The sequence below is a fragment of the Sparus aurata genome, chromosome 16 (genome assembly GCF_900880675.1).
Source record: "Sparus aurata chromosome 16, fSpaAur1.1, whole genome shotgun sequence".
Lineage (NCBI taxonomy): Eukaryota > Metazoa > Chordata > Actinopteri > Spariformes > Sparidae > Sparus > Sparus aurata.
In genome coordinates, this window is record NC_044202.1 from 6,888,204 (window position 1) to 6,914,862 (window position 26,659).

Sequence of the window (26,659 nt, forward strand, 5' to 3'; positions counted from 1 at the left end):
CTGAAAATTAAAAGACAGGCGTTAAATACCTTCGGGCTCCTGAGCCCAAACTACATTATCGCGCCATATTCTACATGGATCCACGGCGCTGTCATTTCATTGGCATACCTTCCCCTAATTAAATTCACGCTAATTGGAAAATGGGACGAGCGCATGTGCCACTTGAGATACTGAGTGGAGAATGACATTTCAGCAACGTTCACTTCTTGGAAAGGAAATGTCAGCTCTGATGCAGCCGAGCCGAACCGACCGCGGCCGATTCATGTGTCACTGTGAACGTTCAGTCTGGGGGCACGACATCCTCTTCAGTGGGTCTTTTAGTCTAAATAGACCTTGGGGTGACAGAGGACAGACTAAATGGCGTCCGGCTGAACCTGAGACACGATAAGAAGATATCAAGCAGGGAATAGCTCAGTAAAATGTAACGTGTGCTCCTGGAGGGACTGATTCATATTTTCATTGTTGTTTCATCCTTAGAATTGCAGCAAGTCCTGGCTGGACTGTGTCAGGAGCATTCAAAATGCAGTTTTTCTTCAATCAAATGTGCATTAATCAATATATTTGTATTCCAAATGTGTCCATTCCACCCTCACTTTCTGCCACACGTCCCTCTTTTCATAACTCACAACCTTTGTATTTTAATGAAGTTGGTTTCAGTCTGGAAGAAAAAATGGTCTGAGAGACCTTCCTACCCAGAGGATGAATCAAAGAACTCTGGTGATCTTTGAACCTTATCATTTTGCACTACTAGCATGTCAGACCTCTCAGTTATCCAGTGAAATATCTTGAAACTTGCAAGATGGATTGGCATTAAAAGTTCACGGTTCGCAGAAGACGACTTTGGTGATTCCCTGAGTTTTCCTCCAGCGCCACAGAGTTTGATATTTGTGGTGTTGACAAAGACGTCTCAGCCACTGTTAAACACATAGCCGTTCAGTTTGGTGTAGCCGTTCACTTTGCCCTCAGGATGAGATGTAAATAACTTTTTTGATCCCTCAACTCCTCCCTCGTGCTTTAATTTGTCCAATTATTTGTTGTTTGACTGTTTAACTTCAAGACGAAAGACATTCAGCCTCAGGAGTACTAATTAGCAAACGCTGGCATATTGGCAGACTAAAATAAACTGTTGAAGGTGGTAAATTTCATACCCGCTAAACATCTGCACATTAGCACGCTGGTTGTTAGCATTTAGCCCAAAGCGCCACCAAGTGCAGCCTCACAGAGCTGCTGACGTGGTTGTAGAGTCTCCGTCTTATCTAAACTCCCAAACATTGGTACAGAACAGACACTGAGTGCAGGACAACAAGAACAAGAAGGGGAACATAAAACAATGAGAGGCTTCAACTGCCTCTCATTCATCCTACTCTAAATTCCCGCAGTGTGAGCATCCCAGGCAGCCGGGGGACAAAAGAGCGAGTGTCTCGCTGCCGCTCAAAGCGACATCTCAGCACTCTCGCCTCCAACAGGCCCAAATATGACAGCCTACTGGGTCCAGCTGCCACTCGAGGGCCCGGTTCAATCCCGGCTCTGTCTCGGAGATTGGCCCCGTCTCTCGCAGCACTTAGCCTCACGCCTGTGGGTTGATGCGCAGAAAAATGCAACTGATGCCCACTTCAGAAATACCAAGATGAGACACAGCGTCTTGACCTTGGCTCTTAAGAGCAGAGAGGCTTCGGTGGCGACGTCGCCAGCGGATAGAGCGGCTGAAGTGGCTCTCAGACACGTCCATCTTCAGGAATAAGCACGCAATTACTGGAACGCATTCAGAGTGATGAAAAGCCGCACTCTGCGCTCATTCAAATGCCTCTCACGATGAGGTGGCAGAACATGAAAGTGCATTTCACATTCAGGATGTCACACAGGCACTTTCGCGGGCTGCCGCGGAGTTTAATAAAGACAACCCTCGGCGTACCCTTCACCTGCTTCATATCCTGACATCAGATTACGAGCAGCAGCAGACCAGTTCCTCATAAACTCTCTGTTCTGCCTCATAAAACGGTGAACATGGCAACATTTACATTCACAGCCAGTCCACTCGCACATCTGGGTGTCCAGACCACAGGCAATTATCCTTCCACCACCCTCTAAGATAGGTGATTGAGGCCCCTCCCTTAAGTATGATAGGTGATCATTAAGCATCTCAGTGTGGAGCAGCACGTGTCCTGAAGTGAAATCTGGGAAACGTGAGATCCGTGCCGAGGCAGCACTTCTATAAGCCTCCCAGCCTAATAGCCTTGGGCTTCAGAGACCTCCAAACCACGGCGAGAGGGATTTACGGAGGCATGAAGAAATTACGGGATAAATTGATAAAATCAGGGTAAGAACAAAGTCGACCGGCGCAAATTTACTACTACTTGGCTCGTCGTGGTGTGCAGTAGCCATGCCTGAGCGTTAAAACAGTGATGAACCCCTGCAGGGCGAAGGGATTAAGACACAAACCGTTTATCCTGTATACAGCATGGATCACATAAACCCGTGTTTTGGCAACAAATCAAAATGCTCTTAGAGTCGTGTTTAGGTCAAAACACAGATCTCCACAGGGATGGGAATATGTTATGTAGCCGTTACACTTTCAACCTGGTATATATCGCTTCATTTCTTCCCCTTTTATCATATCAGACTCATTTTCGCTTCCACTATCCAGCTCATTAAAGGAGACCTATCATGTTCCTTTCCCTCAATGTGTTTAAATGTTCCTGTGCAAGTAAAAGGTCTTGCGTATTATAAAGTCCGCACCAACAGGAGCTCCTCTCTCCCACAGAGAACACTGCATCTTAAACGCCTCATCAGTAGTCTTGTCTGTATTTCAGTGACTTTGTGACATCACCGTGTCACATAATCTACTGCTCAGTTGTAAGCAGAGCAGGCACAGGCGTGTGTGAGCTGACCAATCAGAGCAGGCCGGGTATTTGGGAGGGCGGGACTTAAAGAGACAGGAGCGTTTCAGACAGAGGGGATACACTGCTGCAGCACTGGACATCCGAGAAAACTGATGGTTTTTAAAAGCCTTAATTAAATGATGAAACTGATAATGAGCAGAATATGTCTGCCTTAGGTCTTGCTTGTCCTCGAACGCAGCCCTTTGCAGTCTTGTGTTTACTTGTACACTAAACTAAATGACAAAAACACCCTTAAATGCACTTAACTCGAGTTTTGCGAGGCCTCGTGAGCCGAACAAATTCTTCACCTTGAGTTAAGATTAAAAGCTCCCGGTTCCAGCTTCCTAATTAAAAAACAAACGGTGGTATTGATCTTCTCATGTATTTCTTGGCAAGAAAAGGAAAAACTATTTCCCAAACTGTTCCTCTAACACAGCAGCACTTATCCATCAGGCCTGCAGCTGGCACCAAAAACACATCATTTTCTAACATGTTCCCTCACAAACTAAAGAATCAGCATGTTGAGGGTGACCTGCTTTTGGTGAGTATCCATTTGGCTGTGGGAGCTGGTGTGTGAATCATTGACTTTAAACAGATTTTAGAGTAAATTAAATGTGCAAAAAATCCTGACCGTGCACAATCTTCAAGGGTTTTTTTGCTGAAATCTGCAAGAAAAGGAAAAAGGATCCTCCTGCGCGTCTCCTCTCTACTCCCAGAGTCTCTCCCAGTTTTCTTGCTGTTCCGATTGAAGAATAAGTTAAATATGTAAAAGAAGAGGAGCTGTGGACTTTTCTTGTAAACAAACACGTTTACATTCTCACCGACACGCACAGAGGTTTTGCCCTTGTGGTTGTTTTCATCACTGAGGTCTGGCGATCGTGGTGACAGCATTTCCTTTCTCATGAAACATTTTGCAAAGCTCTTTCGGTCCTGGTGTTGCTCGCTTTAAGAGAAGATGTAAACAGAAACGTACAAATTGACCTCTGTGGATCGACGGCCGTCCGTTTTGTTCAGCCACCTCCAGGGGGTTGATGTTACCGAAGGGGGCGGTTGATTTGACATCTGGTTAACAAGCCGAGTTCCTCCTGTCTGCACTCTGACGGACGCGGGTCAATACAGAGCTGCAGAGATCTTGACTGGCAGCAAACGAGGGGAATCTGGCACATTAAACAAAGTAGATGTTCTCAGCCGAGCGGCTTCATGTGACGACCCGCACTGTTCAGGGGTCGCGAGGGGATTGACCCCGCGATTGTTTTTTTTAGTTTTTTTAGTTACGGGAACCCTTTTTTTTTATCTGCTTGTCCGCTCAGCTGAGCAGCATCACAGCTTTGCCTATTCCTGGAAATGAATTAGTCTTATTTCAGCTAAAAGCCACACGATGTAATACGCACTGAAGGTATTAACTTAAGAGGATCAAGAGGGGCTGAGGAGAGACGGTCATCAGCTTGAAATTAAGAAAAACAATCAAATAAAAACACACGCTTACATATATACATTCCATCAGCTGAGATGAAGACAGTGACGCCTGCACACTGGTGTTCAAAAATAGTCACCAGAGTTTAGTTTTCACTCCAAAAGATCAAATCTGTCCAGTAAAAACACAGTAATGTCTGATTTATGGCAATCTAATGTCTCATATCAACTTCTGCCATAACTCCACATGGTGAAGAAGCCTCATTCATTCATTCATCGCAGTGCAAGCAAGATTTAAAGTGACGTAACCCTTCTCAATTAAATCATCAAGTGTTTGCACCATTAATCATGAGGACTTTTGTTCCTGGAGCTCAACACGACGCATTCAGAAAGCCTGTTCTGTCTGTTCAACAGTCCAAAACCCCCCAAAAATATTCAATATATCTCCATAAAAGAACAAGGAATCTGGGAATCATCACAATTTAGAATCTGTAACCTGAAAATATCTGATACTTTATAATCACTTATCTAAATACTTGCTGATTAACTGACAATCTAATTGATTACAGCTTCAGTACGAGCCACCGGAGATCTGTGAGGTCGTCATAAGTGATCATTTAATTAACTAACGAGGTCTTCATCTCCTGATTGAACGGCCCGGGTGTCTCTGACGCTGATCGCTTTGACGCGCACGTCAGTTTGGAGGTTTGCTGAGTCGACTGATGAGCTGAACGGCGAGTCGATTGACAGGAAGCTGCTGTCACATATTCATATCATGTTAATAATACACATGTGATTACAGCGTGTGAAATGAGATGTGCGTCGTTTGTTTACGAGCTCATCTCGTTGCCTTTTCACTAGTTATTGATCGCTGAATTGTTCTTTTCAGCACATTTATCCAAAAGTTATGGTCACAGAATCTCTCTCCACCTCCCTACACTTGTAGATAGATAGATAGATAGATAGATAGATAGATAGATAGATAGATAGATGTCACCTTGAGCTCTTCTTTTTCAAGACTAAACGATCAATATATTTGTAAACAATCTGTACATGGACATCCTTGCAGCCAGATCTCCGTGACATTGACGAACACGGTGTGACATATAAATGCACAAACCAGAAAAAAGCAGCGACAGAGCAGACCTTGTGTTTGGGACTGTCTCATCAAATGAACCCAAAGAGTCTAATAATAGAAACCTGTCCTGAGCAGTGAATGAGAATTTGGCATCCGGGGGGGCTTTTTAACACGGCCCCTGAGTCTCCGGGGGTCACTGGAGCCAAATGGTCTCCATGGTGCAGCCTGGCACAGAGATCTAGAGATCTGGCACAAAGCTGGTTATCTGTCCTGTCGGCTGAGGGGATGATTATGAGCATTAGAGGCTCCCCACACCTGCAGGAGAAACACCTTGACAGCCTCATTCGAGCCCAGGCTGAGGCTGGAGCTGGGAGGGTTTGTCTGTTGCCAAATGGTGCCATGGAATAGTTCACCCAGACTGTTCGATGCAGATGGCCGGATGAGCCTCGCAGGGCCTGCATGGGCATCCAGTTGGCATAATGATGCCACTAGAGAGCCGGTGGTGCAGCCGCATCAGCCTGATGGACGATGAGTGGCGCATTGGGAGCCGCCGGATTTAAAGTTTAAAGGACACCCGGGTGACATGCACGCTCAAGCCTTACCTCGGGATGCAGTTCGGGGAGGATCCATCTATCTCCCACGTCGCGAACAGGTTCATGGGCACGGGTCTGTTGAGAGCCCCGCTCCCGGGGAAGCTCAACCGGCCACTTCTCTCCGCCATGGTCCGGGCTGCGGGTGGGACTGTCCGACACCGAGCTGGAGGAGGTTTGTAAAACCAGTGAAGGTCTTCTATGTGTGTGTGTGATTGTGTGTGTGCGTGTGTGTGTGTCCGCGGAGTAGTTGAGCCGTGACACGCTCACGTCAGTGCGATGTGGACGGCGCAGGACGAGCTCATTTCTCCGTCCTTGTCGGGGCCGGGCAGGTCGGTGCGGGTTCGTGCGCGCCGCGGAGGAACTGCAGTGGGAGAGCCGCGCAGGAGTGAACGGAGCGACCGCTGAGCTTGTTGTGCATACCACGCTGCTCAGAGGGTATGAGGAGGGATTAGTGCCACACAAGAGGAGAGGGCGGGGGAGGAGGAGAGGAGAGGAGAGGAGAGGCAAGACAATATTATCGTCATCATTATCACAGCCGTCCTGTCAGAGACCCCCAAATTCGCGGACAAGGACACCTGGCCGCTGATGTTGACACCTGTCTTCGCCCTCGCCTTCATCATAGCCCCCCCTTTTTTTTAATTGTCGTTCTTCTGTCCGTCTCCTCTCCAGCTGTTTTTTCACCTGGCAGAATTACCCACAGATTTATTTAGACGTCCTAGTTATCAGATGGGAAGGTGGCGTCCATTCACCGTGTGTTATCGGCACGAGTTTGAGCGCTGGATCATTTGTGTCACTTGCCCAAAACAGACCGAATACCTTGTTATACATCAGCCGTGACATGGCGAGCGGTTTAACATTAACTCAGCCTTCGACCAAAGCCAGCAGCGTCTTTTCTTTTTCCCATCTCGTCTCCGTACATCCATAAAATAAAGTATACTTCCCCTCCGCTCTCCTCGACTCTGGTTGTTTATTCCTCCAGGTACTCTGTGCTCTGCCCCGGATTCACCCTCAATGTTATTTTGAGTTCTAGATGATGAGGAGCCCATTTATCGGAATAAACACGTCAGAAAAAGAACCGATTATAACGAGGAACTAGAACAGAATTCAGTTTTTCCTGACCGTGGCACTAAAGTTTCATTTGCTCTCAGCCGTCTTCTGCTGCCTCGTCTTGTGGCATTAATCACCCTCCGTATATTTCTCCCAGGAAAAACGTCATTGAAGGTCTCTCCGCGCTGCGTTCAGGCTGCAGGTGCAGCTGGTGCAGGTCTGGGCGGATCCGCGTCGCCAGATCGATTCCCAAATCGTCCCTGCAGAGACACAAACTGAACCAGCTTTACGTGCCACGGTGCCGTGAAAGGTAAAAAATCCTCAGAGAGAGTCAGAGGAGGACTTTCTCACGCGTTGTTCTGCAGATTGAAGCATTTTTAATCGCCCATTATTTTATATTTTTACTTGCACACCTGTACTACACACGTGAGCACGTCACAGACATCATCACATACGCCATTTTTTAATATCTCTTATAATATATCATAATAACTGCATCATTCTGAATATTGAATGTCTTCTCTTTAATCTCCTTAATCTAGTGTGATGTTATTTAACTGCACGCAGGTGCTGCCACCACGTGGTCGAAGCTGAGCATGCTGGAAGACCTCAATGACCCCTCTGTTCTCCAGATCTCAACCTTTATATGATTAACCATCTTTTTAAAGGAGCCTGCAAACAATCACGTTCACCGTTGGCTTCATGTAAGAGGAGATATTCCACAGCACAGTGTTCACAGGCTGTGTGGAGAGGACTTGGTCACTTTAAGGATTAGTATGTGCTAATAGATAAACTGTAATCATAGTAATCCACAAGGCAGCTTATCTGTGAGTGCCGTTTTATCAATGGCCACTCCTCTTGTACTATTTAAAGTGGTAACCTCTTGACCAAATTGAGCAGTTAATAACTTGAAGTTTTACTTTACAGCACTGTGACCGTTTTTACAGACATACAGTATCATCTACTGCTTACATGGTAAAGGCAGAGGTGGATGGTGATGAATGGAGACTTGTCAAAATATCAAAAAGCTCTCACCAGTCATATGAATGCAAATATCAAACTGTATTATCTCTTCACATCATATATAATTTACTATTTTCATATCCTGCCGTGCTGTGTTTCATATTCTAGTCTCCTTTCAGTTATGATGGGATAGTTTTCTTTGTGCTGTATAGTTGCCTGCCTGTCATATCCGCTCAATATTATAATCAATCATCTAGCTTTAAATATATGTGGGAATAATCCTGTAAACCAAAGCCACAGAAACCATTTTATGTTTTATGAAATTTAACACCATTTTGAGAGCTAAGGTAAAAACACAATTCTGGTAAATAAAAGTATTTGTCACAACTGTAATTATTTGCGTTTGTTCTTAGGAGTTTATAATGTCAGTGCTGTAATGACTGCAGGACAGAATTAATTGCACATAAACAGATTGAACAGTTTGTGAAAGCTTTATTCGGTTAAACGGCAGAGACTTTAATCAAATATGTAGAGTCTCAACCCACATTCACAACATATTTTTAAAAAAAAAAGAAGTCACCATTCTTTCCTGACATTACAAAAAAATTAAATGACAATATGCAGTGAGTGTTTTATTAGTATCAAATCAATAAACTTATTTAGAGACATTTCTTCCACTTGTGTTCAGACACTCAACACCACAGGCCATGGCTGGAGATCAAGTACATAAACACGAAGAAAAAATAAATCACTAACACGAGACAAGGTCCTACAGCAGTGTTTAAAATAAAGAGCCAGTCGAATTAATGCCAGATTCCAACATCATTACACAAGAAAGCTGATATAAACCACCGACTGAGATGCTTGCATTTGTATGTTCACATATCAGGGCAGCGAATGCAACACGTGTAGTTTCACCTTTTACGGTGCCACATCAGAAGCAGAATCACAGTTTCACGGCAATGCCAGGAGCTCGCATTACAAACAAAAACACACTGAACATTTGTGGGAATGAAACTCATTCCCACCTAACCTTGAACTGCTCTCAACACTCAGGCGAAGCATAGAGGAGTGGATGGAGTCATGACATGGTAGACAGCTGGGAGAGGCTGCAGGGTTGTGACAACGATCGCTGATCAAAAATGGTTTGTCACGCGGTATTTCATCAAAATATGAAGGGGGGTTTAAAAGAGGGAAGTGTATTAATCTTGAAAGAAAGAAAAAAATCTTTTTCCAGTGGAAGCACATCCAAACTAAAAAAAACAAAGCCAATTTTTTTAATTTCAAAAGGAAACCATGTAAAAAGGCAATAATCTCCCCTTCGTTAAAAAAAAAGAAAAGAAAATCACCAGCCACCATTCAGGCCCATGGTGAGCTACTATCAGTCTATTTTACGGCCTACAGGTGTACCAATCTCAGTGTTTGCTGTCTGCTGAGGCGGAGCGGGAACGTGAACGGGACCGAGAGCGGGAGCGAGAACGAGAGCGGGAACGGGACTGTTTGTTCTCAGCGGGAGCAGGTGAACGTGAGCGAGACCTGGAGCGAGACTTTGAGCGGGACTTTGAGCGAGACTTGGACCTTGAGGGAGATCTGGCAGCGGCCTTGCCCCCTCCTGATGACTTCCTCTCTGGGGTGCGACTGACGGACCTGGAGCGGCTCCTGGAACGGTTGCGGCTCCTGGAGCGGCTCTTTGAGCGGGAGTAGCTTCGGGAACGAGAGCGACTCTTGCTGTGACTCCTGAAAGAAAAGAGGTCATTTAATCCTGTTAGTGTTATTCAGTTTCATCACATATGGCACAACAGAAGAACAGATCTGATCAGACTCTGTTGGTGCTTTTGGTGTATGTAAAATAGTAAAAACAACCCACCTTCTGCTGTCCTCAAAGATTTTCAGCTTGCGTCCATTCAGTTCGGTCCCATCCAGCTTGGAGATGGCATTCTTCATGTCACTGCGAGATGCAAACTCAACCACTCTGTATTAAAGCAGAAACATGATTTAGGACCAAACCCAGTGGACGAAATGGCCGTTTGAGACGTTTGACAACAGAAGAGAAACTCACCCTTCATTTTTGTTGGGTCTGTGAGCGTCCACAAAGGTAACTTCACCTGCTTTTCTCATCAGGTCTTTCAGGTCCTGTTTTAAAGCATAAAGCAGGCTTAGTTACAAAGAACACAACACGACATGCCAGTGAGAGCCTTTTCAGACCTGGAGGGAGAGAAGTGAGCAAGCAGCAAGACACCAGCACACACTGAAACTTCGGTTATCTAATGCTGACTTTTGTCACTCTGTGATAAGCTCCCATTTCAGTGGAGGGCATGTAAACAAAAGAGCCACTGAAAATGCTTTTTGTGGACAAGTGTTGCCTTAACTCTAACAGCTATAATTTCCCATTTATTGGCTCCATGAATTCACTCCCATAATGAGGCGCCTGAGTGGTGAGAATTTGTGTTTTTAGGTTAAAGATTTGGTGCATTTTTACGTAACAGTGTTGGATTTTGTGACTACGTATATGTAATAAATCTGTACAGGTATTGGTGGTTGGATGTCAAATATTCTGTGAATAAGTGGACAGGAAAATTGATCTAGAGTTTCTGTTTTTTCTTTTATATGAACTATGAAAATTATTTGGCTCAAGACTCAGTTTACTTGGTAAAACTACCCCCTTCCCATTTGAGACTGTAACTCTAGACCCACTTTACCACCCGACCCTAAACAAACCCAATCACATGAGTTTTATGCTACTTACCGCTCCATACCCAGGAAGATATTAGCATAGAGCCACTTGTCCAAATAGCAAATGGGAACCAATGCAGTGTTAAGCCCTTGAGAAACGACCCCGGCCTTGACTCAGCATCCGGCCTCCACAAGTAAGGAACCACCAGAGAGCAAGTAGGGGAGGGGTGTGTGCCCGACTCAACACCCCCCCCAGCTCCATCAGCAACAGAAAAAGACCCAAACGGGAGAGTGTAGGGACCGTGGATTTGAGGGGGGTTACAGCAGTCGGGGATGCCAGCCCACAGAACCTCCAGACTGTGGCTACGGACCTCCTAAGGCTACCGTATCCTGCGCTAGACCACTTTCACCCGCTACGGGGCCCAGCCAAGACTTTAGACCGGCGGCAACTGCGTGTAAGGAGAGGCACCAAATGGACACTATTCAGAAAAAAAAACAACCAGGAGAGGGCGCTACACACTTCTGACACCTACGTGGAAGGTGTGCATTCACCTCTGATATAAAGGAAACCATATCAGAGCAGCTGTTAAAAAACAACTAAATGTTTTTGGTTAGAATGCCCATCAGCATCTGTAATGTGTTTTTGTCTGGAAAAAAAAAATGTAGATGAAGCAAAATTAAAAAAATAAAAATAAAAAAACACTAGGGGCTTTCTGTTGTGATCTGCCAATTAACTATGTATGTTTTGTGTAATCTGAGTAGAGACAAATTGACCCGAATGCTGCTTCATTTAAAAAAAAAAAGAAAAAAAAAAAAGAAATATAATAACAGTGTGACAGGATTACTTTTTAAAGCTTGTGTTGTAAGATACGCAAGAAAGACTAGTGATCTCTTACCTGCCAGCTAATCCGTGAGGAGAGGTTCTCAACGATGAGTCTATGGTCGGTCCGCACAGGAGGGCCATACCTGTCCGGTCAACAGGGAAAAAAAGTAGAGAGAATTTTTAAATAACATTTTCTTGAATGAGGGAATGACAAATGTTTGACTCTTGTGGTTTTAAATGCGTCCAAATCAAACTGGAAAGTCATAAGTGTTAAATATAGACTGTGAGAAAGTATTCAGGTTGATATAACAGACAGTGTAGCTCCATGTTCATGGCTGTTATGTTTACCTACTTTGCGAGCCTAAAAGCTGTGTCAATATTTGCGTTTGATGGAGTAGTGGAAAATCGAGTTCACATTAATGACTACAAGTAATGTCAGGAATCTTTTTGATCTACATTTTCTGTCACGTTTGCAATTACTCCTGTTGACAACCGTTTTTTTCTAACTCTTAGCTTTAACCAATTTGGTGAAAACAGGTTACTCAAAGATATTATTAAGCAAAGGTACCTGGATCCACTGCCGCGAGATGGGCGATAGCCTCCACCGCCGCCGCCGCCGCCACCACCACCGCCGCCAAAACGTCCCATTCCAGGGCCGCCACCTCTTCCTCTTCTGGAGCGAGCGTGCTCGATTGTGACTCTGAAAAGAGAAGCAAGACATACTTAGTTTCAATCCTTGGATGACCTACAAATTAAATGTTACACATATCTATGAAATAGAAAATGTCGGTAGTTGATTGTGAGAAAATGGTCGGTGAGAAGTCTTGTTGTTATTTAGATATCTGTGTGGGCTGACTCAAAATATTTATTGGACTAAACAGAACACACTGCAGGGACATCATGAGTGATTTCAGCACTGTGACTTATTTATGTCCTCACAGCTTGGTGGGAGTAACATGGCTTGCAAGCTCCTCAATTCAAGATGTTACAAGAGCTATACCAAAGCTAGTTTAAGTGTTTGAGGTGTCACCGAAAACAAAACAGTTTTGCATCAAAGTAACCTGCTGGGGTGGTCGTCAGTTGCACCCACCATTCAGTCAGAGGGAACGTGTCGGAGTAAGGGACTTAGAACAAAAGGAGCCATCCAAGATTAGATCATTACCTTTCACTGCACAGTTCCTTTCCATTCAACTCGTACACAGCGTCATCTGCATCTCTGTGGTCATCAAACTCCTGAGGAGAGACGAAACCACGGATTGTTTGTTGTAAAAACGAAAAATAGGACAGGTTAGAACTCGTAATTCACACAAATTGGTCAGTCACACTCACCACAAAGCCGAATCCATTCTTGAGGTTGATTTCCCGAATCCGTCCATATCCCTTGAAAAATTTCTCCACGTCCCTCTCTCTGGCATGTGGGCTCAAGCGGCCGATGAAGACGCGACAACCACTCATTGTAATCTGCGGAAATGGGAAAACACGGGACTTGGTAAACATTAAACCAGAAGGTGGAGTAAAGATGGCTTAAAATGTGATGCATGAAGGTCAGTATGTTGACCTCACATAGCCAACAGTAAATTTCAGCCAGAGGGGCTTCCAAGCTTAATTAGTAACAGATCTGTTACTGATGAGCAAAGCAGTTACATGGCAAACGTTGTGCAGCACCAACCCCCAACATAGCTTCAGGATCAAATACTTATTTTATCTGATTTTATAAGCTCATAAACACATAACTAACATTGATTTTTGGGTTGTGCAACACTACTTAGAGGTCAGAGAAGGGTCACATTAAGTCTAGCCTGAGAGTGACAAACATGATTAGCATCAAAGCCACATGATAATCTAGGTTTGGTCAAGCCAGTTTCAGTAGAGTCGTTTAACATCACTCTGTTTTCACCAAAAGCCCGAAACAAAAGCCCGAAACTAACGCCCCCCCCCCCCAAACACTCATTCATTCAGTTCCTAGCTTACCAGGTAGGCCTACATCTTGCATCCAGATACAAAGACTCTAACCTAACTAAAATGGTTTTCAAAATGTTTTGCGGGAGGTGTCTATCGCGATACGTTTTTCCCCACACATGTACATTTCAGAGATGGTGTTACATGACGTTTTTTCATATTTTGTCGTCCCTTCTCGATTTTATTATGCTGGACATCATTTTAAAGGCACTTTGCAAAATTGCAAATGTTACCAAAGCACCAAAATCTACAAAAGCAAAGGTTGATTAAGTCATATTTAAAAATACGCCAAACAATAGCCGATTTACAATCGATGGGACCGTAGTGATCTCGATTAGAAAGCATTAGTAAAGGCCCAACTTTAACCAGCTAGCTAACGTTAGCTACGAGGGACACGCTGCGGTAAGTAGGCTAATCGTTTAAGTCTAAACTCACTCAATTATACGTCAATTCCGTGTGAAAATATCTGCAATGAAATCTAAAAATGTACCAAATGCCATCCTAGTTTAGATGGCCGATATTTACTGAAATTTGGGTGATCTTTAAACGGCCTGAAAACGTTTTTTTGTGGCGTGGTCGATCCATGCCGGCCGCAGCTCGCCTTGAGGTCGACATTAGCTAGTTCACGTTAGCAACGCGAGCTAGCCACCTAGCTTTAGCTACAAAGACGTTACTGTTCAGAAAATACGAGCACCGCGGTTAGCTAACTTGAAACCGTAGACTTAATTCAAACATTTAACATTAAACAAGTACAATCCTCACCGTATCTGGTTTCCTCGGAACGTCTCCGTTTTTGTTGTTTACGTCGCTGGCTTCCTGCAACTCTGACTGCCTCGTCTGAGCTCTGCTCGGTATTAAAATGGCGAGCGAGTCGAAAGAGCGGGGAACAGGAAATGCTGCTACACTCACGTTGCCAGTTTGGGGTTGCTCATTAACTTCCGCAGTTAATACGTAACTTGTTTTGAGTTGGCGACTTGGCTCCATTTCCGTGCACACACATACTGCAGAGGTTATATTAACTTATCATGGTTAAATAAACAGAAACAAACGTGAATCTTTTTTCTTGTTAAGAAAATTGGCGGAGCTTTTTAGCTCTCCATAAAGAGGGATGCAACACGTATTTGGCAACCCACTTCACAGTCTATGTAAGCAAGCAGGAGAGCTGGAAAACATCTGATGTTTTTACAGTTTTTTAAACTACCTGCGCACAGTTCCATGTAATTATTTATATTTTGATATGTGGTTATGTTTTATGTTTATTTTGATATTGATATATTGCTGCTAATTGAGGCTGATGACAGTGTTGCTGGCTGCTTTGTCAGCCCAATGTGATCTTCCTTCATGTCCTCATTATAATCATTTCTACATATTGCTCCTTATTTTAAATCTGAAAAACGTTAGTATCCTTTTCTTTGCTAAAATAATTTTGTCATCACCCACTGTATATTTAGGCACACAGCCCAAATGAACCTTTTCTCACTTTTTGAGGGTGACACCAATACTGATATTGGAGTTATGTTAAAAAGAATACAGATAATGATACATAAGATACATAACTCAAACAAAATCCTTCATCAGGCTCCTATAAATTCGTTTTCCAAAGACCAAATAAGTACAAAGTGAGATGTTTTATGGATAAAAAAAATCAGTTATTGGCAAATATATTCACTAAACATGATACATCTATGATTACCTGATATTAGCCCATATGTTTGAGTAGTGGCATCTAGAAATTGTTAATGTATAAAATGAAATATCTGGTTTGTAGTTTGTATCTAGTGAAAGTAAAACTATTTAAAGTTAAACATCTGACAGATCAAATGAATTGCGTCGTATTGCTGCTTAAATTTACAAAACAATCCAGTATAAAAAAGTCACAGCCTGATGTAACCACACATGTTAAAGGTAAAAGGCCACCTGTTGAAAATACAGCTGCTGCTATGTGAGGCTGCCATTAGCTATTTCACTGAGTTAGCAGTTCAGCTAGTGGTGTGGGAGCTGGGAAACCACAGGACTGTCTGTGTTTACACCGCTACTACAGGAGCTTTGGACCGAAACAGGCCAGGGCTAGCCAGTTAGGATGCAAACTCCAGTCGATAGCTCTGCAACACAGTATATAGAAGTCACAACATATTATTTCTTTCACATCCTGTCGATAATTTTAGTTATCGAAAAACATATGTCATCATCCAGTATGTATCGTTTAACTGCCCACCCCTATCCATCCTTTAGGTTACAACAGAAGAGGCACAACATCTCTTTGTTATTCTGTCTCTTTATTCTAGTACTATATCATCATTCTTGAAATTGTCTTGGGTTAGGAAAAGGAAATACAAGGTTAAGGTTGACACAGTACGATAGAAAAAAATACCTGTCTGGTTTGCTCTGTAGAAAGTGCCAAAGACTGGAATACTGGAATACTGATCACTGTACAGCTCCCTTCAACTCAAAACGTAAACCAAAGGATCTGAACACAATACACTTGGTGAAATGTAAGACTACGTCCAAAATAAAGAAGAATATAGCTTATTTAAGAAACATGAAGAAGAAGTCAAATGATCAATTTGCACTTTCAACCCCATTTTTGAAGGTGTTCAGCGGGAATGAGACGAATGCCACCATGAGGAGTCACGTGATTTCCTTCCTGAGAGAGGGCAGCTGTTGTTCAGCACACTACAGCAGGAGGGATGGGACGAGATTAAAATCACAATGTTTGTCATCACCATTATAATTACCGCCGTCGTTAAGATCGGAGGGGGGTTGACGTTCACGGGGCTGTTCACCTGCATGAATGCTAAAACCGCAATGACCACAAATAACCTCATGACATCATGTTTTACCTGGATGAGAAACTGATCTGCTCATTGCAACGAACACATCTTCGGATGTAACTTTTAAAAAAGGTTTGTTTACGATCGACAAAATGCTTTGTATCCACAGTTCACAGTTCACATAAATCATAAAAACATTAAAAAAAAAAAAAAAAAAGTGGTCTTAAAGGAATAGTTTGACATTTTGAGACGTACACTGTTTTGATTGACTCCACTCTTGTGCCTCTGGGACAAATACCTAGCTTAAGGCAGCACCTGGTTAGCTTAGCTTAGCATAAACACTGGAAACGGGGGAAGGAGGGGTGCTGAGGCCTTGGAAAAACCAACACAAGTCCCCGTTTTTACAGACAAAAAAAAACAAAAAACCTAATGTTTACCATTGCAGAAATATCAACAAGGTCAAACTAATTAAGAATTTGTCATAGACAGCGTTTCATAAAGTTTAAAAAGTTTCTCCTGACGCGACAACAACAAAATTTAGTGATTTTTTAAGGGAGGCTGGGGAATATCTCTCCCTTTTCATCTTCTTGCTATTTCTGACCGTAGTCGCTGGGGCTGCTTTGAGCTATAGCTTGTTGGTGTTCAAGTTTTCTGTCTGCTGTTGTCATTGGCGACCTGAACTGCGGCTGAGAATCATGAGAGTGGTATCAGTCTTCTCATCTAAGTCTCGGCAAGAAAGCGAATACATGTTTTCCCCAAAAATAAAGAAACTATTGCTCTAACGACGGCTGTGATCTAAAGGAGAATACTTATTGTCTTGCTTTCTTTTCTCATGGCAGCTCGTGTCTTGGTGAAAAAAAAAAAAAAGTGATAAAACCAGAATCCCCCAGGAACCTCTCTCTAGGTGTTAATGTACATTTCCTGGCCTGGAAGTTATCGCACCGTTAATAATATAAAGACCATTTGGATATAAAAGCGTAGACAAAACTTGTACTGGGTCACAAAGTCAATAATTGTCAGTTTAGCAGCTTGACTTTCTTTGTGTTTGTGTCTCTGAGATGTTGACAGATGGTGACGGGGCTGCCCGAGGCCGTTTAGACTGAACAGCATTTGCCCTTGATTGTTTACAACAGCCGGTTTAGTGTTTAAAACGGGTCCCAGGTTTTATCATTTTGATTTACAAAGAGGAAAAGGAGAGGAAATACTTGATGATATGATCAGAAGTGTGGCGTCTCAGCTTATGGGTCGTCAAATCCTTTCAACATGCAACGTTTTTTATGAGCTCGCAGAACTCGAGGGCAACAATCAGATCCTCTTTAAAACCAGTTCACCTTCTAAAATGGCCAAAAAGTTAAATATTTAGGTTCCACACAGAGAAAGCAGAGTCAACAATATCAACTGAAGGCCACATAGAGGTTACTGAATGAGAACTTGTTGAGACTGAGCAGATTAGCCGTTCTCGGTCACTATAAGTAGCCTCGGGGTGTCTATCTAGTTATTCTACAAAAGCAGCTCTGAAGGCAGGGCAGGGAACAAGGCTGACAAAGGTTTAAAAGTTCATGGAAAAGACTAACAATAACATACTACAAACTTCAGATCTACAATAGTTGTTGTCAGGTCTGAGCGACGCCTCAGCGCCCGGGGCTCAGGTCACAGTCTGCCTTCGTCATCCTGTCATCTGTGTAAAGGACAGGCAGGGCCTCTGTAGGTCTGAAGTCTCTGTTCATGAAGAGGGAACTCTTCTTTTTCCTGCCTCTTCACTCAGAGGACAAACGGTATGAGGTCAGGTGGTTGTTCAAGCCTACTAATGCCATGTGAGCCACGAGCAGAGGTGGCAGGAAGGTCCCGAGGTCAGCGTGTGAATGCGGCGCCGTTCACACCCTCGTGTGGCGACAGCTGTGGGACGAGCCGGTCGCGGCCGCTCCGGACGGAGACGAAGGGTCCTCGTCGCTCGACTCGTTCTGCTCCTCTTTGTGGAGGCCGAGGCTGATGTGGCTCTGCAGGGCGGCCGGGGTCAACCACTCCTTGGGTAGGCAGCTCTGCAGGAAGGGGATGCACGAGCTGAAGTACGCCAGTCTGTTGACCCAGCGAGGGATCTCCCGTCCGCACAGCAACTGAGAAAATTCACAATATGTGACGTGAAACATTGTTGTCTGTGTTTTACTTCTATCAGTGTTTGGGACACGTAAAAACTAGAGTTCGACTAGAAGGAAACTGCAAGTTAAACCAGTCCAAATGACAGTTTTGCGACTTATCAAATGATTTTATTGTCTATGGATGCATAATTTTCTTGAAACGCACAGCATGTAATTTCAGCACATAGGGTTCTCTCAATCAAGACAGCGACAAAAGATGTTGTGAAGTTGTGTGGGACCGCTGGAATTGATGTCTTGATATGTTGTTGACGTATCGAGACATCAATTCCAGCGGTCCCACACAACTTCACAACGTCTTTTGTCATTGTCTTGATTGAGAGGAAGTGAGAGCCAGCCAGCTAATACAGCCTAAAATGTTGTAGTGATGCAGCCCGAGCTGATATAATCCCGGTGACATCAACCGAGTTATATTTACAGACTTTAGAAAGTTCCCTTCAGATCCGTAGAAGACATTATATAACCGTTTTACTGAATAGTTCTCCCTTTAAGTTAACTTCTGTGAGCAAACTTTGATGCAGCAGGATCTTTTTTGTGTGACTTATTTATAGTTGTTACTCAGCCCTGTTCTGTATCTTATAGTTTCTGAACTACACATACAGGCAGGAACAGAAAAACAAACGTTTGGCAGTGAACGCAGCGTGAGACTGACCTCAGACAGCGAGGAGGAGAAGTGGTTGCAGTTCTTGTGCATTAGATGGTAGGCGTTGCCTCTGAACTCTTTACCAAGCTCCTCCATGATTTTATCTATGTCCTCCTCTGTGAAGTCCGTGGTGCCCAAAACAATGGCCTCCCTGTCGGAAAGCATGGGAAGAAATATCACCACGCTTATCTCTGAGTTTGCTTTAACGACATCACATTGTATTGTGTGCTAAAGAGGAGAACACTCACTTGAATTTGAACGTCTCTCCCAGTTCAGCAGCGTTGCCGGGGTTGATCTCGAAGATCCCGCTGAAAGGGTACGGGTGACCCCCGTAGGCAAATTCTGTGTGGAAAAAAAACATGCAAAACAAAGGTTAATGGGAGTGCTAAACAACTGTAATTACACAGAAGCAAGCGATTAATCAATGACGTGCTGTGCTAAAATCATTATGCCGGGCTAATTACAGTCCTCTCTGCCCTGTATTTACTGCAGTACAATGAAAACAGTGATCAGCACCAGAGTCACCGCTTATCAAATAGAGAATTACATTGTAAGCCCTGTAGCGTATGATTAAATTAGCTGTGTTAAGGTGTATGTGAAAGCCACAAATATACTGTTGTGGATGAACAGACACATGAATTTAAAGCAGTTATTCTTCCCTCATAGTTATATTTCACTGTTGCAATATAAAGTATTTTTATGCACTTTCTCCACTACAACAAAATATTAAAGCTCAACATTTATCTGATAGCTTTGGTTGCCAGTTACTTTACAGGGTTTCAGGCCCGGGATGGAAGAGACCCAGCGGGGAATGGAGCCATAACATAATGTCAGATCTGTTTTTTCTGCGTAGTCTTTTGACAGCATAAGCATTTTGCACAAAGACACATGATCTTTACTCCAAAACAGGACAACTAAAGCTAAAAAATAACTCACAAGTTCAGTCCAAATGATGGACCATGTGCAGAAAGGATTCAATAAGACTTATTTCATCTGTATTTTAGCCATCAAAACTTTTAAATTGTGAGGTTAACGCAATATGGTGAAGAATCATGAGGTCATTATGCAAAAAAAACAAAATGCAGCACGCACTAAATAATATCCTGAAAGTGATTGCCTGCAGCGGTGAAGTCTGTGTTTTTACTCTCTTCTTATTTCACAGTGCACAGAGCCAATAACTGTGGTCGCACATAATGGAATTCCTGGTGATCTAGTTTCACGCTGGTTTCTGCCTCTCTTTATTCAAACCTCACACACACACACACACACACACACAGACACACACGATGCAGAGTGAGTCAGTGGTGACTCAACCCAGAGAAACGGGGTCATGTTATTTGGAAACACAATTCCGTATTCCATTTTTAAAACCAGACTTCATCTGTGTCTGTGATGGCAGCCTCGCACAAACCTCAGCATCAGACGGTGGTGCGCAGGCCCGACTGTGGCCTGCTGTGATTGCCCCCTGTCCGGCTGTAATGAGATTTGACAGAAAGAAAAGATAAAGGGACGGAGGGGAAGATCTTACCTCTGCCATAAATCTCGATGCCTGAGTGGAAGACTCCAATCCCCAGATTGGAAGTGTATTCGTTGATCCAGTACTGCGGAAGAAAAGAGGAAGAAGGAGAGGAAGGAGAGGTCATTTAGGATCAATATCAACAGTTATTGTGTCGGAAAGAGACAATACAGCAGCTCACAGGAAACGCTTCAGTAAAACATAATGCACATTAAAAACACTGGACTGCTAAACAGATTATTTTTCACAGAAGAGATGCTGGTAGCTTCATGATTTTTTGAAAGTTCATGATTATTACCTGAATATATTAGTATTCTGAATTTGAGGATCACAATGTTTTTTACTGCCCTTCTGGAAAATATCTTTAGTGTGCATTTAAAGGAGTAGTTTTGGGTACATTTTGGGAAATATACCCTTATTCGGTTTCTTTTAGAGGTTAATAACACGCTCGTGTTTGCACAGCCAGCAGCCAGTTAGCTTAGCTTATCTTAGCATGAAGACTAGAAACAGGGGAAGACAGCTAGGCCGGCTTTGTCAAAGGATTATTGTATTTACTCTGCTTTTACAAACAGGATATGACAGGGCTGCAGACTGCAACTATCTATTTTTATAACCAGGAGCACCTGTACGCCGGGCCAATATGCCTCCAGCGATTTTGTGTTTTTAAAATGATGATTGTGAACACAGTTCAACTATTGATCAATTGATTGTTTTTTATTGTATTGCCTGGTTTGAGGAGGTGCTGCAGCCTCCCTTTAAAAAGTCATGAAAAATGACTGTCTCTTCAAGCTTTACTTCAGTTTTAAAACAAAACAGAACATTGTTATTTCTGGGAATTGTCTATGTATCACCAACAGATAAATAAGTAATAGGGTTTGCATGGTAAAAATATAAAATGTGTTGAGTTTCTCGACATGGAGCTCCTAAAATGTTATAGTAAAGAGCGGCAGTCCTACAGGTGGAAAGAAGAATTTCTCCTGGCAAAAGTAAGTAACATAAAAAAATTTGTTGTCACTTGCAGGACTGCTTTTTCTTGTTTGTTATTCATGTCTTTATCAAGTTATTCTTAATCAAGATTTCAAACAGCAGTGATTTCATCCATACATGTATTAAACAGAGAACAGGGAAACCACTCAGGACTGATCCATCTCAAAGACACAGTCAATCGCAAAAGTAGTATCTGATCCGTCACGAGCAAGATTTTAGATTGGTAAACCAATATTTACGCATAAGAGAAGATCCTGATGCCACCCTGCCGCCCTCCCCTGCAGACAATCTTGAGATAATTTATTCCAGGACCACAGCTCCCCTCCTCCCACACCCACTGACACTCCCACACCCTTTGATACCCCTGAGGAAACATGCTAAGAGCTATCCACGCTGCCCCAGATGTCCCCTATTAATAATAGAACAGGTTTCCGGGCTCAGACTGATACAATAAAAGCATATCCTCCATTTTACTTCGGGTCAACTGAGTCTTCTCACGTTTCTGCAGCCACTTCGATTCCTTCTGGCTCGTCAGTTTTTGTCATTTCACACAAGGAAGCAAACGGAAATCTTTTTTACTAGTTCCGAGGACAAATTCTAACACATCAGTGAAATAAGATTGTGACAAGCAGACCGTCAAATGATATGACTTTCTCCTCAGTGCATGAACAAGTGAGTCCTGGCAACGTTTCTCCGTCACTATGTTGCTGATACAAATCACACTCACGAGTCAACTTGCATGCCAACAGTGCTGCAGCGATCCATGCAGCACAGCATCCTGCCGATGCAGATACAGCATGCACCGCCACACACATCCACCAGTCACATTGATTTCACATTGACGATGATCGATTCATCATCATCCCTCCTCGCATGATTCACTCTCTCAGGCGGATCCTGTTGCCTACTCGCGCTTTTGTGTTTAATTCTCGGCAGAAGTATTTAAGGCTGGCTCTGACTCTCTGACGCCGTCATGATCACTTTCTCCCTTTTCAAAAGCCCCCTGCATGACCTGCTAAGTCCCGGCACAGCAGAGCCACGCTGGAATTAAGTCAGCTGTCTGAGCAGCTGTCACTTCTGGCCCCACCGAGGCCCTCATGTGTGAGACGGCTTGAAGACACCAAAAGAGAGCCGAGAGTCCAAAACTGAGCTGAATCAAGCCTGGAAAAGCTGAAAGATCAGGACACTTATAAAGTTTCGTAGTCCACAAAACATTTCTGGAGCGTCACAGCAAAACAGTGTTGCTGCATTCTCCTCAACAGCTGAAGCTAAAAGAAGACACTGAAATGGCTCCATGCAGCTTGTCTGGCCGAATCTAAGTCTCCTGCAGCCCCAAGATCCCAAATAGATTCAAACAGATGTCATTCACACTCTTGACATGCAGTCCAGCTTGAACAACCACTTCAGACAAGGTGTGCGTTAGCCCTTTTAGCTCAGCAGCTACATTGGAGCTTTCAGCTTTTCCAGAGACTTGGATGAAGCTGGACGAGCTGTTAGGAGCCGTTTTCTGATCTTTTTTTCCACCAAGACACTTTATTGTTTTAGCTACGAAGTGCCAGAAATGTTTTGTAAACTATAAAACTTTCCGTCCTTTTCAATCCATTGCATTTTTGTGTGAACTTAACCTTTAAGTTCTGACTCTTATCTCATTATTTTAATCACATAATTCTGACTTTTTCTGACGTAATTTTACACCTTTTACCTCACGACTCTTTATCCCATATTTTAATTTCTATGTTCATTTTGACTTTTATCTCATAACATCGACTTTCTATCCCACGAACATTACTTTTTATCTCATATTTTTTAAGTTGAAAGTAAGTTGTGTATAAAACTGTGTAAATAAACTGTTTCATAAATGTTTGTGTGTAAACATATATCATGAAAAATGTGATTAAAGTAACCGTTTCTTAAGGATAAACAGAAGTTGCAACTGTTGAGAAATACATTATACCGTCTGTCTGTCTGCCTTCAACAACAATATACTGTGTTATTAATAATTCATTGAGCGTATATGTACTGATTATAAATTCTGAATGGGGGGAGGTGAAGTAATGATCTTTACTCACTCCTCAGTATCACAAATGTTCTGCTGTAAAATGGAGTAATTCTGTGGATTTACAGCAACATGTTGCGTAATATCCACACAGGAGGCTGTTCAGCAGTACAGTGGAGACCAGGCGGTGGGCACAAGAATGAATGAATGAATGCACAGCCTTGTCCTTTACTGGTGTGTGTGTGTGGGTTTATGTGAGCGTGTAAATACAGCATGTGTGTGTTTTGTATGTGCGAGCGTCACGTGAGCTGCAGGAGCAGTGTGTTGAGCTCTTGTTTCACACGCTGGATTTTCTTATCTGCTTTCTCTCTTCTTGTCTTTTGTTATTCAAATTCCACTGAGGGCTTCAACTTTCCACCAGCAAAATACAACGTTGCGTCTAAATAATGTCTGTGTTGGTAGAAGGAGCAGAATTTGTCTTCATAACACAAAGCATCTCTGCAGCAGAGCAGATAAGGCCACATACACTAACGCTTTGCTCCAGTCTCTGAATAATCTGTTCATTTAACATTTATTCAATTAGTTTATATGGAGACCATTTAATTTGAGTCAAATTAAAGCCACTATTTCCTTAATTATTGATTTTATCTCATATTTTTGACGGTTTATCTCATAAATGAGCTTTTCTGTCCCATGATTATAACTTTCTATCCTAAAATTATTACTTTTATCTCTTTTATTACAAATCTGACTTTTTATCCCATACTTTTTAATTTCTACAATAATTGTGACTTTTATCTCGTAACATCAACTTTCCATCTCATACTTTTTACTGTTTATCCCATAATTTAGCTTTTCTGTCCCATAATTATAACTTTCTATCATACAATTATGACTTTTATCTCATAATTTTGGTCTTTTATCACATAACATCGACTTTCTATCTAATAAATCTGACTTTTATCTCTTACTCTGGACTTTTTGGCTCATAAATTGGCTTTTCTGTTCCATAATTATAGCTTTCTATCTTAAATTAGGACTTTTTACCTCATAATTCTCATCTGTTATCTCACAAATCTGACTTTTTATCCCATACTTTTTAATTTCTACAATAATTATGACTTTTATCTCATAACAGCAACTTTCTATCCATAAACATGACTTTTTATCTCGTACTTTTGACTGTTTATCCCATAATTTAGCTTGTTGTCCCATAATTATAACTCTATAGATACAATTATGACAATTTATCTCGTAATTCTGGTCTTTTATCACATAATTAGGAATTTTCATCTTTAATCTCACGATTCTGACTTTTGAACTCATATTTCTTAGGTTTTATGAGACTTTCTATCTCTTAAACATGACTTTTAATCTCATACTTTCTACTGTTTATCTATTAATTTAGCTTTTCTGTCCCATACTTATAACTTTTATCACATAATTGTGACTTTTTGTCACATAGCCTAATTGAGCTTTTTCATACTTTTCAGGCAGACATTATCTTCCATATTTTCCAGAGTTATTAAGATCTGTAAAATGCTGATGTGTATAAATCTAAGCAGACCTTTCCTGCAGACACAGCACTACCTGTGCTGATGTAATATTTAACATCACCTAGACTCTTTCCCACAGTCTAACGTCAGTGAAGTGCTCATGTCAGTGAACAGGTGTGCAGTGGGCCTGTTGTCTCTGGTGGTGCATTCACTTCCTCAGCTGGTGTCGGATTACAAACCTTCTGCCACGAGCAGGAAAAAGAAAAAGACTAAAAGCTGAGTGAAAAGTGAGAGTGCGGCGTGGTCGAGGTGGACTCTTACCATATCATACACGTTGAGGATGACAGGTTCATTGGCCATGATTTAAACCTGAGCTGGAAAGGCAAACGTCCCCACCCTCCAACGCTGTACGCTCGTCGGGACCTCCACACCCTCAGAAGTCACAGGGCCACACGGCGGACACCAGCAGCGGCGGGCGGGCGTCTGCTGGAGGGATGGAGGCTGCTCATTCCCCCCTTCGCAGGGCAACAACAGTAAAGCCAGGGGAGGAAAACAAAAATGTCCCTAAAGAAACAGGTCAGGTGAGGCTCAGAGAGATGTCACAGAGCCATTACAGAGAGTGAGGGAAGCCTGGAAACTCAGATCCCAGCAGGTCAGTCAGTGGACGCGGCCCATCTCCCCCCAGAAAAACCCTCCAAAAATCAGTTTGTCTGCAGATGTATGTGTAAAAAAAAAATAAAATAAATCAGAGCAGCACAACACACAAATTCACCCGAGACGCTTCAGAGGTGATAACGTGGTCCGGAGCGGGCAGAGGAGGGCCTACAAGTGTTGAGATCCGAAGCGGGCGCGCTGCTCTCATCGTGGGCGAAAAGGCGACGGCTCGGGCGGACGGATGTCAGCGACGGAGGCGGAGAGCGGGCCATCTTCACACCGAGGATGTCGGAGCAGCTGTGGGAGAGACGACTCCAGAGCCACGGTGGTTAATTACAGCTGATGGAGGAGTAGTGATGGGGAGGAGGAAGTGGTGGTGGTGGTGGTGGGGGGAGGAGAGAGAGAGAGAGAGAGTCAGGTTCACCAGCAGCATCCCCGGCCGGTGCTGCCTCTACAGCTGGCCCGCATCCAGCATCCTCCTCGTCGGGCTGGTTGACACAAACCTCCCCGACATGACTCCGCTGATCCGAACCCGCTCGATGGAGGTTGTTTTTTTGTTTTTTTTTCCTTTCCAGATGTGTTTGATGAAAGTAGTGAAGCAGTGAGATTCTCCTCCGTGCGCTGCGGCTGCTCTCCGTCTGTCTCCCTGTGGTCGGGACTGGAGCGGTGGATTACATCATATCTGCCTCCGAGGCAGCATCCTCCAACAGCTGATGAGACAACAGGGCTGCTGGTGGGTGTACAGGAGCACATTTTGTTACAAAACACACCACTTTCACCGTTTCTGCCAGCACAGGGGCCATGTTGAGATTCATTTTTCACCTCTGTGCTTTGTCTAAAACAGCCATCACGACTACTCGACAAGACAAAGCTGAGTAGGTTGGACAATGCACTTTATTTTTTTATAGAGTCAAAAGAGGATTGTTTTATTCGCCAAAATGCAAAATTGCGACTCCCACTCAAATAGATTTAGACTTTACTTCATATTCAATGCAACAATAGGCGACAACAGGTT

At 43.2% G+C, this 26,659-nt stretch overlaps 3 protein-coding genes and 1 long non-coding RNA gene across 11 annotated transcripts in view; 1 reads left to right on the top strand and 3 right to left on the bottom strand.

The window, feature by feature from the left end:
• Positions 1–6,403, bottom strand: part of pacs2 (phosphofurin acidic cluster sorting protein 2) — a 51,127-nt gene extending 44,724 nt beyond the window's left edge. For 4 of the 8 annotated variants that reach the window (XM_030443756.1, XM_030443757.1, XM_030443760.1 and 1 more), the window contains exon 1: positions 5,973–6,403. In XM_030443756.1, the coding sequence (XP_030299616.1) occupies positions 5,973–6,091 (119 nt within the window). In that variant the 5' untranslated portion in view covers positions 6,092–6,403. The remainder of the gene's footprint in view (positions 1–5,972) is intronic. The other 4 variants (XM_030443763.1, XM_030443762.1, XM_030443761.1 and 1 more) reach the window with 1 other exon arrangement.
• On the top strand, positions 5,861–9,288 carry LOC115597658 (uncharacterized). Its single transcript, XR_003987132.1, has 3 exons — positions 5,861–6,135; positions 7,168–7,320; positions 7,578–9,288. It is a non-coding gene; the product is annotated as an uncharacterized LOC115597658 (long non-coding RNA).
• srsf5a (serine and arginine rich splicing factor 5a) lies at positions 8,449–14,421 on the bottom strand. The gene is made up of 8 exons (XM_030443791.1): positions 14,191–14,421; positions 12,799–12,930; positions 12,632–12,702; positions 12,038–12,169; positions 11,543–11,621; positions 10,033–10,106; positions 9,841–9,945; positions 8,449–9,710 (listed from the first exon to the last, which is right to left on the bottom strand). The coding sequence occupies exons 1-8, from the start codon at positions 14,410–14,412 to the stop codon at positions 9,389–9,391; spliced, it is 1,137 nt and encodes a 378-aa protein (XP_030299651.1). The 5' UTR covers positions 14,413–14,421; the 3' UTR covers positions 8,449–9,388.
• A 1,264-nt stretch (positions 14,422–15,685) lies between these two features.
• LOC115597654 (deubiquitinase DESI2) lies at positions 15,686–26,488 on the bottom strand. Its single transcript, XM_030443800.1, has 5 exons — positions 25,312–26,488; positions 20,524–20,596; positions 19,244–19,337; positions 19,005–19,146; positions 15,686–18,313 (listed from the first exon to the last, which is right to left on the bottom strand). The coding sequence occupies exons 1-5, from the start codon at positions 25,348–25,350 to the stop codon at positions 18,074–18,076; spliced, it is 588 nt and encodes a 195-aa protein (XP_030299660.1). The 5' UTR covers positions 25,351–26,488; the 3' UTR covers positions 15,686–18,073.
• Positions 26,489–26,659: the final 171 nt, after the last annotated feature.

Coding starts and splice junctions, on each gene's coding strand:
- srsf5a (XM_030443791.1), bottom strand. CDS start 14,412: ATGGAGCCAAGTCGCCAACTCAAAACAAGTTACGTATTAACTGCGGAA. Junction 12,931..14,190: donor TTCCGAGGAAACCAGATACG/GTGAGGATTGTA, acceptor CCATTTCCGCAG/ATTACAATGAGTGGTTGTCG. Junction 12,170..12,631: donor AAGGAACTGTGCAGTGAAAG/GTAATGATCTAA, acceptor TTCTCTTTTCAG/AGTCACAATCGAGCACGCTC.
- LOC115597654 (XM_030443800.1), bottom strand. CDS start 25,350: ATGGCCAATGAACCTGTCATCCTCAACGTGTATGATATG. Junction 20,597..25,311: donor TCCTCAACGTGTATGATATG/GTAAGAGTCCAC, acceptor TTTCTTCCGCAG/TACTGGATCAACGAATACAC. Junction 19,147..19,243: donor GGAGAGACGTTCAAATTCAA/GTGAGTGTTCTC, acceptor GCTTTCCGACAG/GGAGGCCATTGTTTTGGGCA.